Below are 12,410 nucleotides of genomic sequence, written 5' to 3' on the forward strand. Positions count from 1 at the left end.
CCCCTACCCCCCTCCTTTCTCTCATGTCTGATGGCCATGGGTGTCTTTTCTAATGTTAAGAGTTAGCTGAGCTCTTTCCCCAGCATTTGGCGTGGGCTTTCTACACATCGAAAGCATGACAATGAGGTGAAAACGACCCGAGAGATTTATCAAATTCCCATTTACATCTTATCTTCCGTTACTTCCGGCACTGGCTTGTTTGTAATTGAATTCAATCCTGGACAAACTAGTTCTCAGTTGCCTGTGTGGACTGTATCGACTGTAGAAACATTTCATGGCTTTGGCCTTTACAAGAAGCATCTGCTGATTCAGAATGTGTGGTACGTTTCCCTCCATTGTAAACACTCATGTTATATTATCCAGTTCAGGGAGAAACAAAAGGATTAAAGAAATAATAATTGATATAAGGAAGACTTTTAATCACTTTACCCAGCAGGATTATGAATATTCATGCTTCATCGGGTTTCGCTCACCTTTATTCGTGACAGTGTCAGTGAGCTTAACATCCAGATGATTTTATTTTAAATCTCAAATTTAGGTCCTTTCATTTTTTCAATCACACTCCTCAATGTAAAGTGAATAATACCACCACTGAGAGCATAGGTGGAGGCACGCAAAACATGATTGCACAGTTAAATGGAACAATCTCAAAAAAAGTGATATTAACCCATTCTGTTGTTCCGAGGCTATTTTCTGACATTAAAAGAAATGTTTCTACATCAATTTTCGACCACATGATTGCATTATTTACACAGAATGGCAGTGTGTGTGTGTGTGTGTGTGTGTGTGTGTCCGTGCTCATGTGGTTGCACGGGGAGAACAGAGAACATGTTGAGAAATGTGGTTTGTCTCCAACCCTCGCCTTGAATCCCGTCTTCAGCCAAACCAGAACGTCGGCCTAGACATTCCCCTCAAATGTCATTACTGGAAGACCAGAACCCCGCCAAGCGGCCCCGGGCTGGGATTCGTGCACGCGTCTAGATTTACGGCACCTCGTTGCTCATCTCGTGAGCCATCTGCGTCTCCTTCGTTGTCGTCTGGCCCCCGCGACCAGATAAGCATCAAAAATAGTTGGAGACTCTGCTCCCTGGCTAATTAGCAGAATGTGAAACCTTCGGTGGAGATTCCTATCCTCTGTGGGAACGCCCGGTGGAAGGTGAAGCATGGTGATGTGTGACACTAGCAAAGAGACCTGAGCTAGAATAGGACACTTCATGTAATCAATGCTGGTGGGATGACATGATGTCAGAATTATACCAAAGAATATTTGCTGTGAGCAAATTGAATCCCTCAAGAGGCAAATCAGCGCATGTTGTCCGACATATTGACCTTTTTTTCTCCAACTCTTGAGTATTATCAGCTGTGTCACGCTGTGGCTAATCATTCACAAACTAAGTTCCAGTCAGTAAATGCAAGTCGAGCCAGCTTGTGTACACTTGCTATTTGAAGGACTTGGACCCCAGACCAGCCTCCCTCTTACTTAAGAGCAGCACACGGGCAGAAGTGACGAGGGGTTAGATGTGTCGCCGCAACAGTCAGTCGTTTTCTCTCCGAGGGAACTTTGCTTCTGTTATATCAGAGGCTGAGTGGCCAAACAGCACTTTGTCAAAGGGTCAAAGTAACTGGTGGATCCATTCAGAGGGTGACCGTGTGTAGTGAGCACTGCGACAAACTAAACCGCCCAATTGTGTTTCATGAAAATAGCCCCGGGGCCGTGGTATCACATAACGGCTTTTCAGCCTGGAGAGGTTGACACGCGCCACGGTTTGAGCCGTTCTGTCACGTTTCAATAAGCATGAGTGTACCTATTCCTTTTGTGAATGGCCACGTTCTTCGGACAGTAGTAGATTATTTGGTTGCATACGTGTTTCAGAAAACACTTGTTTCTGACTTTCGATACAGTGGTACATTACCACAGCATTGTGATTTCTTATTCCGCAAAAAAAGAAAAAAGGATATATAATACCTCGTTCTACAGTTCAAATTGTACGTGATAAAGGTTGAAACTGAAATGGCAAATGGACCAAATCTTTTCACCTGATGATAAATACTTTGATACGAAATGTCCAATATTGCTTTTCTGGTATGATAAAACAATCTGCCAGTGTATCATTAAAACATTACTTTGGATGAAATTGTCCAAAAATGAGAAAAGCACCGGAAACATCTACACTGAAAAAAATAGAAAATTGCTTAGCTACCTAAAAAATAAACTTCAATTAGTAACACACAAATTAATTCATTTTGTTCAACTTAAAATTTACAAGTTAAGACAACTGAAAACCTTAATTAGAAAAAACTGAATTCATTTGTGTTACCAATTTAAGTTGGTAAAGCAATTTTCTTTTTTCCGTTGTAGAATTTGTATAAAGAACTTGTTTTAGGCAAATTAATATTGGTAACATTATGAATTTTAGCCCAGAATTTGCTGCTTTTAAATGTGATCTAATTGAGATCCTAGACTAATTCGATAAAACCTAGCCCCAGTGTGCGACGGCGTACATTTCTTTGAGGGGGGTATGAAATGATTCATTTGTGTTTCACTCGGGCACTGAAGAGACAGTCTGCGAGCTAATCAGAGATCTCCCTGCTCTCCCCCAGGTCTCGAAGCGCTGAGAGAAATGTCTTTGCTGAAAGTTTCTGCTGAGTGGTAGCGACCCAGCATGTAGCAGAGGCGAACAAGTCCCTTCACGCCCTGGGAACAATCCGACATCGTAAGTCACCTTGTTTTGTTTTTTCCAATAATACACTTGCCTGTGTTTTGCATGTGAGAGATTTCTTGAGCGTGTCTGTTCTCCTATTGTCTTGCGGCGACTCAAATCCACTGAGTGGAGATTAGTCTTCTTCTTGTAGCTCATTCCGACCGGGGGTCGTGTCCATGCAATCTGTCGATGCCACCCAGGAGAAGGGGAATGGCCTTGACCGACCATCTGACTGGCCGGGAGTCAGCGCTCGCATGAATGCCCCCTCTTAGCCATTAAGCTTTGAACATTTAACTGCTTCTCCCGGCCAGAAGCCACTCATGTTTGACCATCTATCAAGCAAACAACCCGCCGCCCGACTCACCTGAAATACCCACCCCCCCCCCCCCCCCCCCCCCCCCCCCCCGCCACTACGACTGACCTTAGCAACCGCCTGAGTCACACCCCAGAAACATCCGATGGGTGACCTCTGCCACGGTCACGCTTTGTTTTAAGTTGTGCAGGTGATAAAAGGTCACTCTCTGTGTTCACCTCCGGTCTGTGCGAGGTTAATGACAAACCTGTCCTCTGAGGCTCGAGGGTCAGCCAGTCAAAGAGGCCTCCAGAGCCTCCTTTGACTTCACAATCCAACTGGCAGCGGACGCTTAAAAACGCCCTCAGGCCCCTTAGCTTTTTTTTTTTTTTTTTTTTTTTGGACCCCTTCTGTCTTCTTCTGTCATTGTTTCTCAAGGCAGCCCAGCCAGCTTCCTCCATCAGTTAAGCAAGACATACTGTAGCTTCATTCTGTTAAGCTGCTTATCTCTTCAACAGCACAGTCAGGCACTGTTAATCTCGTCCTTTGTCTGGGTTTGGTCAGATTCCTCCCCAGGAAGGTTGTTAGGTAAACACGGGGGTCTGGAACCTGCCCAGGCGTGGGCAAAGTGAGGCCTGGGACAAGAAAGGCAACTCCAACTTGATTCCCACCAAAAATAATTAAAAAAAAAAATGTTCAGGCCAAAACACACTGTAGTAGACAGTAGACATTAATTTACTGACTGACACATTCAGTGTGTGGTACAGATGATCATGTACAAGTAGATTAATTAGTTGCTGCAAGTCGATTTTTTTATTCTCAAGCATTATAGCACAAACACCCACCTCCATGTCCATGTTATTAGACGATGTATGAATCAAGACATTGTTACTTCACATAACAACTCATCGTCTTTGACTTCAAAATACTTCATGTTGATTGATTAGTCAAAGAACAGAATTTTATTTGACAACTTTCTTTCAGCCCCTTTCAAGCAACAATGCTATAAAAATACGCACAGGTTCAAACTCTTAATATATAAGGCTTTGCTATTTCATATATGATATATGAATTAAATATATTTTTGGTTTTAGACTTTTGGGTGAACAAAGCATTACTAACCTAACCTTTGGGGGCTTGGCTGGACATTTTACTACTTTATGAAATTTTGAAAGACAAAACGATTTCAGTTATTTGAATTTTCTGTGTCTCATCCGCAGTTAGATTTCACATTCGGCCCTCGTGCACCTCCTGCCGCCAACAAAACGTTTTTAAAAGCAGCATCACTGGCAACACATGCAGATAAATGTGTGTATGCACACCTACACCCCAGGGCTGATGTTGTCTTGTGAAAGGTCAGTCTGCTGCTAGTTAAAACATCACTAAGTCCTGCGCTCAAGTTTTGGTGGCTTATGTAACCGAATGCAGTCAAAGTTAAAGATCCACGTGACCTTGTCCTGCTAGGTTCAGCTGCTACGAACGGTCTGTGTTGGAGGAGTCTGAGTTTTCTTTCCCCAAACAGCTGAAGTATGCAACCAAGGGCCTCCACTTGGCCGCCGCAGTGTTTATGAACCACAACGCTGGGCTGCACCTGTCAAACGTGGTCCAAGGACAAACATGCGAGGCATTTCAGGCTAAACGTCCGGAAAGCAGCCAACACCTCCCTTTTATTAAACTTTTCATCCTGCACAGTGTAAACACTCGTGATTATGGGGTTGGTGTGAAAAACAGATCTGGTGACATGTTTTGACAACCCCCCCCAAAAATGGGGGTTTGCGTAGGAAGTGTTGTGAAGAAAACGGCACAGTCACTGGTCTGTGCTGCTTTTTCAGCACACGTGTGCGTCTTTCTATCTGGCCGCCTGCTCTCTTTTCTCTCTCGCTTTCTTCTTGACATGCTCAGCCCTCTGTCCAGCTGCCACCTGCCACCAGAGAGCCAGCCAACGCCTGGGCCCACACAGCCGACCCCAGCAGATGTCCCACAGTGGACACTGGGGTGGCGGGGGCACGGGGGTAGAGCAGAGGCAGAGTAAAAAAAAAAAGAAAATGGACATAAGGAGCCCAAAAAGAAAAAAGGAAAAAAGGAAAAAGACATTGGCCTTGGCTGTTTTGTGTGGGCTGACATGAAATCGTGTGTGTGTGTGTGTGTGTGTGTGTGTGTGTGTGTGCGTGTGTGGTCTAGGCATTGCTCATGTTGTGCGGACCTAAATCTGTCATCATAATGATTTATCATGGAATAAGACATGAGGTACAGTACAAACTAGGGCTGCAGATGTTTTAATAATCTAAAGTAACTGATGGAGATGTGATAAAATGTAAAAAAAAAAACGCCTTTCACAATCTCCCAGAAACCAAGATTTAGTTAAAATATCTCTTTTGCCCAACCATAATCCCAAAGCTGTGGGATCTTTGAATTCACCGTCATGCAGGTCAAAGAGAAACAGCAAATCTTCACACTTTAGAAGCTGAAGCAAGCAACGTTTTTTTACATTTTGAATGGAATAATGTACATTGTTTTACTAACAAAACCCTTTCAGCTCTGGAAGCTAAAGATAGGAACGATACAACTGGTGCTTGAATACACTGCGTCGTCCAAATTGCTGATCTTTGAAGCATAAAACCGCCAAAGTGTTAATTTTCGACACCACGTGAACTGCCTGGGCTTGCATGTTTCTGGTTAACACTGGACAGATGAACTCTCCTGGCCTTTACTGTCAATTAAAACAAAACAAAAAAAAAAGATTATTTCAGTTGCGCAAAACACAATAACAATGCAAAACGTTTCAAAAATGTGAGGATCCAATCGATGAATAGAGATAAACAGGATTGTGACTGTGCATCTCTCTACTCCGCAGATAATGGGGAATTCATATGCCGGGCAGCTGAAGTCTGCTCGATTTGAAGAGGTCCTCCATAACTCCATCGAGGCTTCACTGCGCTCGAGCAGCGGAGACCCACAGCCCATCTTCACACAGCTCTACCTAGAGCCAGAGCCGTTTCCTGGAAACATGGAAGGTAGGATCCTTCAAAGGGAAGGGCTAAGCAGGACGTGGCTTTTCAAATTGTGTTTGGATTAAAGGGAAAGATTTCTCTTGTCTTCTTCAAAGCAGCTGAGTGAGTTCGGGTTCACTAAAACTCTCAAAGCTGTATTTTGTTGTCGGATCAGTTGCAGTAAAAGTGCATTATTTTGCTTTCAGTTGAAAAGACGCAGATGCATTATTGATAAAAAAAACAAAAACCCCAGTAAAAACCGCGGTCGTGTTGTTAAAAAATAAAATGATGGTTAAATGCATTTTTGCCCATAACTGTAACCCAGCTCGAGGGAAAAATAACGCGATTCGCAAAAATCTCCGTCAGACGTGAAGCCGAAAGCCGACCTCCATGTGAGGGAGCCGCCAGGCCACGACCTTTTGAACGGTCACTCCTCCAACGATCTGGAGGAGCTGGAGGATGACGACGACTCGGACAGCAGCAGCCCTCCCCTTCCCTACCTACAGGCACAGGCACCAGACGGCTGCTGCACACTTGACGGTAACCCCCCCCCCCCCCCCCACAACTGACAGATATTAAATCTCAACTCTTTCAGACTAAAGGACAATAACTTTTACAAAGCATCTAAGACGAAAAGAATCCAACTTTTGAGCTTGTCGATGTTAAGGATTAAATGATTAGAGAGGACGTTGATGTTTTTTGGCTAAAGAGATAAACGGATAGCTGGACCAATCTACTCCAAAGTCCGTCTTTATTTATTTCTTCTCATACATCGCATGTGCTCGTATCCGCCTCTCCACCTCAGGATTCTGTCAGGCTGGCAAGGACCTCCGCCTGGACTCCAAAGCGACAGAGCCCCTGGACGTCCCAGCAGGCTTCGAGCTGGTCGGTGCCAAGTCCCCCAGCGTCCCCGAGCACATCCTGGTGTGCGCCGTGGACCGCCGCTTTTTGCCTGACGAGCACGGGAAAAATGCACTTTTAGGTCAGTCCGTTGTCCCGTGGCTCTGCGATAAGAGACGGAGGGTATAAAAAATAAATAAATAAATGAAACAATCCTGTTTTCTCTCTATTACATCGCCCCCAGGTTTTTCGGGAAACTGTGTAGGCTGTGGCGAAAAGGGTTTCAGATACTTCACGGAGTTTTCGAACCACATCAACCTGAAGTTATCCACCCAGCCCAAGAAGCAGAAGCACTTAAAATACTACCTGGTGAAGAATTCTCAGGGTGCTCTGTGCAAAGGCCCCCTCATCTGCTGGAAAGGTAATAAAAAAACCCCAACACAATCTGGTGTATAAGCTCTTCAAATCTTTCTGCGTGACACACGCGTGGCGTGCAGTGTTTTTCCCCACGTGATGTGCCTTTTACACTCAGTGTGTCACAGTTATGGCCCCTTCCCCTCTGTGCTTCTCGCAGACTGTAAAACCCGTCAGCTGTCCAGCAGTGCGTCCACCTCCAAACCCAGCTCGTCCTCCTCCCTCAGCAGTAAAGAAAACGGAGGCACCAGTGGACACAGCTCCTCCCCCTTTTCCCTCTCAGGTGAGATCACGAAAACAACAACAACAACAACAACAACAACAACAACTCCGAGCGATCCAGTTCAAACTGTGATGAGATAGGGTTATGCAAAACCCTTTGGCCGTATTTTTAAATGACAATATGACATATATTTATATATATATATATATATATATTTCACCAAAAAACAGTGATTGCATCTGTTGGTATACGCTGACCGGTTTATGTTGTTGCCATAGAGACAGGTTGAGGTGGCTAAGCCCTGAAATCTGTGAGGTGAGCACAGTCTGACGCACCCGCTCCCGTCCACTCTGTGACAAACAGGGGACTTTGTCGGTTGGGATTCATCCCAATCAGTTGCAAGTATAGTTTGACATACAGACTGTTATTCTGGTATCTTAGTACCAAATACCAAATAATCTTTTCAGTTTATGTTCAACATTGTTATTGCCAGTCTTATGAGCAGTAGTTGTGGCACTGTCTAATATCATAATATTGCCTATAGCCATAATAGTTTCAGACTAAAGAGGCAGTTTTATTTAATTTGAGTAGCACAATTCTTTATAGAAAACCACGTCTGTCTGACACATTTGTCACAAGAGGAATATTCAACAGGAATGTCATGTAATGTGAGCCGGAATCATATGCTGAGGTTGAAATAATTCTCGTATGACTACAAGAAAGATTCTGCCTCTTTTCAAGGAGATGCTCTTTTCTGAGCTGTCACAACAAGAGCGCCTGTTCCCTCTTTGATTGAAAAAAAAAAAAAGAAAACACTCCCGGGCTCCTGGTATTGATTTGTTCTGGAAGCTGCCTGTCAGCATAGATCTCACACATTAATGTGTTGGACAGCCGAGCCGTGGGGCTCGTTGTCGGGATAACGCTGTCCTGAAATCTCCTGACTGCGACCTTCAGGTACACCCAGCTCCCGCAGAGGTCACTGACACTGGCTTTAGGACGCGAGGAGGTTACGCTCTGTAACATGCACCTCCCAGCCTCTGAAAAAATTGCTGTTTAACCTGAAATGATTAATGAAGGGGGGGGGTTCTGTTTGTATTGTGCAAATGACATACTGGATACAGAGTCTGAAGTGTGTTCGCATTTGACATTTGACCCTTTTATTTTCAAAACGAGGAGCATGAAGTCCAAAGGCAAAACAAGTGACCAATCAGAGGAATGGAGGGTGTTGAGGTTTTCATGTTATGCACTCCAAATTATTATTTTTTTTAAAACCAGTCCAGTACAGAGAAACACAATCCAATAAATATGCGTTAAATATATATGTATATTATATATTTTTAGATTCTCCACCCACCAGAACGACGCAAGCATCCTCTGTCTTTTTCGGGAGTCAGGACCTCAGCAGAGACTGCAGTTTCCTCAAACCTTTGGCCTCTACACCCGGAAACAAGACTCTACCAATAGGTGAAGCTTCTTTGTTTTTTTTTTGCTCGGCACGGCAATAGCTTTTCAAAGGTTCCACCAGTGAATTATATTGCCAAGTAACACTTCAAAAACCAAGCACGACAACATACATACGTTTTAGTTACACACGTTCCCGGTTGCATCCAGGCTGAGATTTGCCTGCCAATAAGCCTTTGCCTGCAAGCGAGTGACACTTCACTGGCCTTGCCCTTATACTGAGAGGGGTTGCCTAGCTACAGGTTGTTTTCTTACGTGGTTCAGCATAAGGCAGATGGATCTGTGGCTGACCGCGGAGCCAAGATTAACCTCTGCTACGGACACACAAACGCACTGGAGCGCGTGTGCACTTATTTACACACCAATCGATACTGGAGGAAGGAATGCTGTAATGACTTTTTAAGGCCCTGCTATCCATTAGCCCCTTTACAAGGTTGTGATATTGACAAGCAAAGATTACACATACCAATCAATGTTTCCGCGTATTGCACGCACGGAGAATATGAGATCGGAAGAAGTCCAGTGGGGTCATTGGCAATATCGACGATCATAAATGGGAAATCAATAAGCCGCTGTCAGTGCTGACACATTTTCATGTATTGTTCTTTCTCAGCTGACAGTAACAGTTGTGAGTTTATTTCATATCGACATTTTATTGATATATTTATTAAAATATTAGACTAATATTTTTCGCCCTATTGGTGGAATGGCTCCAAGGATAGCAAGTCACTTTGACTGAACTATATCAGCAAGTACTCGATGGGTAGATATGAGTTTGCTTATACACAATTATGGCCACAACATCCGTAGTATTACCATTGAAATGAATTTTCCTTTAGTGCCATCATCAGATCTTAATTTTGTTTAGGACTTATGACTAAATATTTGCAGAGCTAAACACATTCCCAGCAGCCTCAGTTGCACGTTGTTTCTCATGCTAATAGATAATTGTTGGTATAGTAAACATTATGGCAGATGTTTTCAGACATGCACTGAGGTCCAGACACTTTCCTGAACTCGTATGTGAGAACGCAAATGTCCACACCTTTTTTATTTTCATTTATAATTCCTGACAGCCCCCGAGCAAAATGTGAGAAGACAGCAGGAAAATCTGTGGAAGAGTCTGCTGCTGCTTTCTTCACGCGTGAAGCGCAAAGGGAAAACTGAAATAACTGAAAGCAGCTTTATTGTGTGTGCATGTGCGTGTTCCCAGTGCCCACAGCTCTGAGGGTGAACGGGCCGACTAATGGTCTGGGTGTTGATGGCCGTCCTCCCTTACTCAGCCCCTCCCAGGTCTCCTTGGGGCCTCAGGCTCAGGGGTATCGCCCGGCTGATTTGGGAGACAGTCCAAGTAAGCGCTGCTCTCTTCTCTCTGACAAAACTCGAAATATCTGTAATAAATGCAGCAAGTTGAATTTGAATTTTCAGGCATCTTCTGTGGCTCTATTCTCGACTTTAATGTGGTTCTGTGTGTCCGTTTGTGCTGGTCAGTATCTTCTGCCATGAACTCAGGCCCTCCAAAGAAGCGCCACCGGAGCTGGCATCCCAACACGCTGGTGCCTGTCCCACCAACAGCCGTCCCTGTTCCTGCCATCCGACCAATCGCTTGTTCCCCAGGTCAGTTCCTTTGAGCTGTTATGCATTCTACACGGCGTCAGTGTGAGCTGGATTCCAAAAGGCTCCTTTTTTTTTAGCCAATGACACTGTGCGTGCATACTGTTTGATCTGTGGTGTGTTTCTGTGCCGTTCGGAGGAGAGACTGTGTTGTTTGGCCTCCTCGGGTTTGGAGACAGAGTATGAGACATCCCCGATTTGCTCTGGTTGTTAGGGGATGATTCACCGAACATCTCCATGGAGATACAGATGGAGAGTAGCAGAAATGATTAGAAAAAACATTGCACAGTTGAAGACGATTTCTGCCACATGTTGTAATCATGGTTGTATATACGACCGGTATTTCAATTAAATTGAGCACAGCGGCCACAAATCCTCACGCAAAACTTAACCTAAGCAACAGATCAGCCGTAGGTGACTTATTCCGGTATTATCATGTCCTTCCTTTGTCTCCATCCAGGCTCTGTGTTACGAGTGTCCTCTCCTCAGCCTCCAGTAGCTCCAGTCATTCAGCCCCAGCCCGTCACCGCCGGAGCGACCGTCATCGTCCCCGACAACCTGCTCAACTCTTCGGGTGTTCGCCCTGTCATCCTCATCGGTACACGCTTTACTTCAGTGATCCGCTCCTTCCTGCCGGAACTATCAAATCAACCCGTATTTGTGTCAACCACTATCAAATCAACCTCATTCAATGTCGGACAAAAAGAGAGTGAGATTCTGATTCACCACTGAGAAGGAGCAAGTTGAACATTATCCAACTGATTATAATCAGCCCCTTTTGCAAAGTTACACAGCATTTTCTACCCTTCTACCCTATTTTTCCACCTCCTGTCACCGACCATAAATGCTAGATATTTCAGCAGATGAAACGATGTAGAAGTAAACTGAGCTCAAATATGTTTACCCTGCTCTATAGCCCAACATCCAGCCTGTGACATAGCAATGTCATGTGTGCCTAATACTAAGAGATTATTAATAAGATTTTATTAAGTTGGGACTCATTTGGACTCATTTTTAACTTGTTTTGTGTTGTGTTAAAACTCTACAGTATTTCTAGCCCCCGTGTGTTTCACGCTTGTCTAATGACAACCTTTCTTTTTCAGGACACGGCACTTTACCTTATTTCTATGGGAATGTGGGGGACTTGGTGGTGAGCCCCCTGCTGGTCAGCTGCTACAAGAGCAGCCAGCTGACGGAGAAAACCCTGGAGACCTTGGGCCTCAACAGGAACCAGCTGCTCAGCGTGGAGACGATGATTCTGCTCACTTTGCAGTATCTCGCACGGTTAGGTGAGCAGCGGGCACACAACCACACGACGACACCTTTCTCTCCCGTTTGAGCTTTTAACTGAAATGTTGCATGTTATCGAACACGCCGGGTAGCGGGGTGGATGACCGTGAGGTGCTGGTCTCTTATTGAAACACAGACACATCCCTGGAAAAATAGATATCTCACTTGAACACGCACATATGACTGGGGTGATCCAAGGTACCGTTCTGATTCAGCAGCGGTTTGGGTTTTTCAATATTTCAATTTTTCCTTCAGGCTCCGATCAGATTCCTCTGCGGGAGGAGCTGGAGCAGGTCGTTTTGAAGGCCATGCTGTGCTGCCCCGGGGGTCCTGCCATCTCCCTGTCCCAGCTGCCCTGGTTGGCTCGGCTGGAGGCCAGCGTCTCTGGGGGCAGCGTCCAAGTCGTGGTTACCCACAACTCTTTGGGAGAGGGCATTTCTGAGTCCCTGCGCTCCCTCAGCGAGGGTCCCCACCAACAGAAGTGCCTGCCCACCTATGTGGTCATCATATGTGCCTCGAAAATGAGCAGCAACGAGTTCTGTGTGCTCGTTTTGGGTGAGTTTTGCCGCCTGGCTTCGCCATTT

At 45.0% G+C, this 12,410-nt stretch overlaps 1 protein-coding gene across 3 annotated transcripts in view; it reads left to right on the top strand.

Moving 5' to 3' along the window:
- Positions 1–12,410, top strand: part of greb1l (GREB1 like retinoic acid receptor coactivator) — a 40,045-nt gene that overhangs the window by 15,050 nt on the left and 12,585 nt on the right. For all 3 annotated transcript variants that reach the window (XM_035634944.2, XM_035634942.2, XM_035634945.2), the window contains exons 2-13: positions 2,602–2,714; positions 5,849–6,008; positions 6,351–6,524; positions 6,790–6,966; positions 7,069–7,245; positions 7,399–7,521; positions 8,803–8,925; positions 10,136–10,273; positions 10,414–10,539; positions 10,997–11,134; positions 11,640–11,825; positions 12,082–12,381. In XM_035634944.2, coding sequence (XP_035490837.1) covers positions 5,852–6,008; positions 6,351–6,524; positions 6,790–6,966; positions 7,069–7,245; positions 7,399–7,521; positions 8,803–8,925; positions 10,136–10,273; positions 10,414–10,539; positions 10,997–11,134; positions 11,640–11,825; positions 12,082–12,381 — 1,819 coding nt within the window. In that variant the 5' untranslated portion in view covers positions 2,602–2,714; positions 5,849–5,851. The remainder of the gene's footprint in view (positions 1–2,601; positions 2,715–5,848; positions 6,009–6,350; positions 6,525–6,789; positions 6,967–7,068; positions 7,246–7,398; positions 7,522–8,802; positions 8,926–10,135; positions 10,274–10,413; positions 10,540–10,996; positions 11,135–11,639; positions 11,826–12,081; positions 12,382–12,410) is intronic.

This window comes from Scophthalmus maximus, chromosome 5 (genome assembly GCF_022379125.1).
Source record: "Scophthalmus maximus strain ysfricsl-2021 chromosome 5, ASM2237912v1, whole genome shotgun sequence".
Lineage (NCBI taxonomy): Eukaryota > Metazoa > Chordata > Actinopteri > Pleuronectiformes > Scophthalmidae > Scophthalmus > Scophthalmus maximus.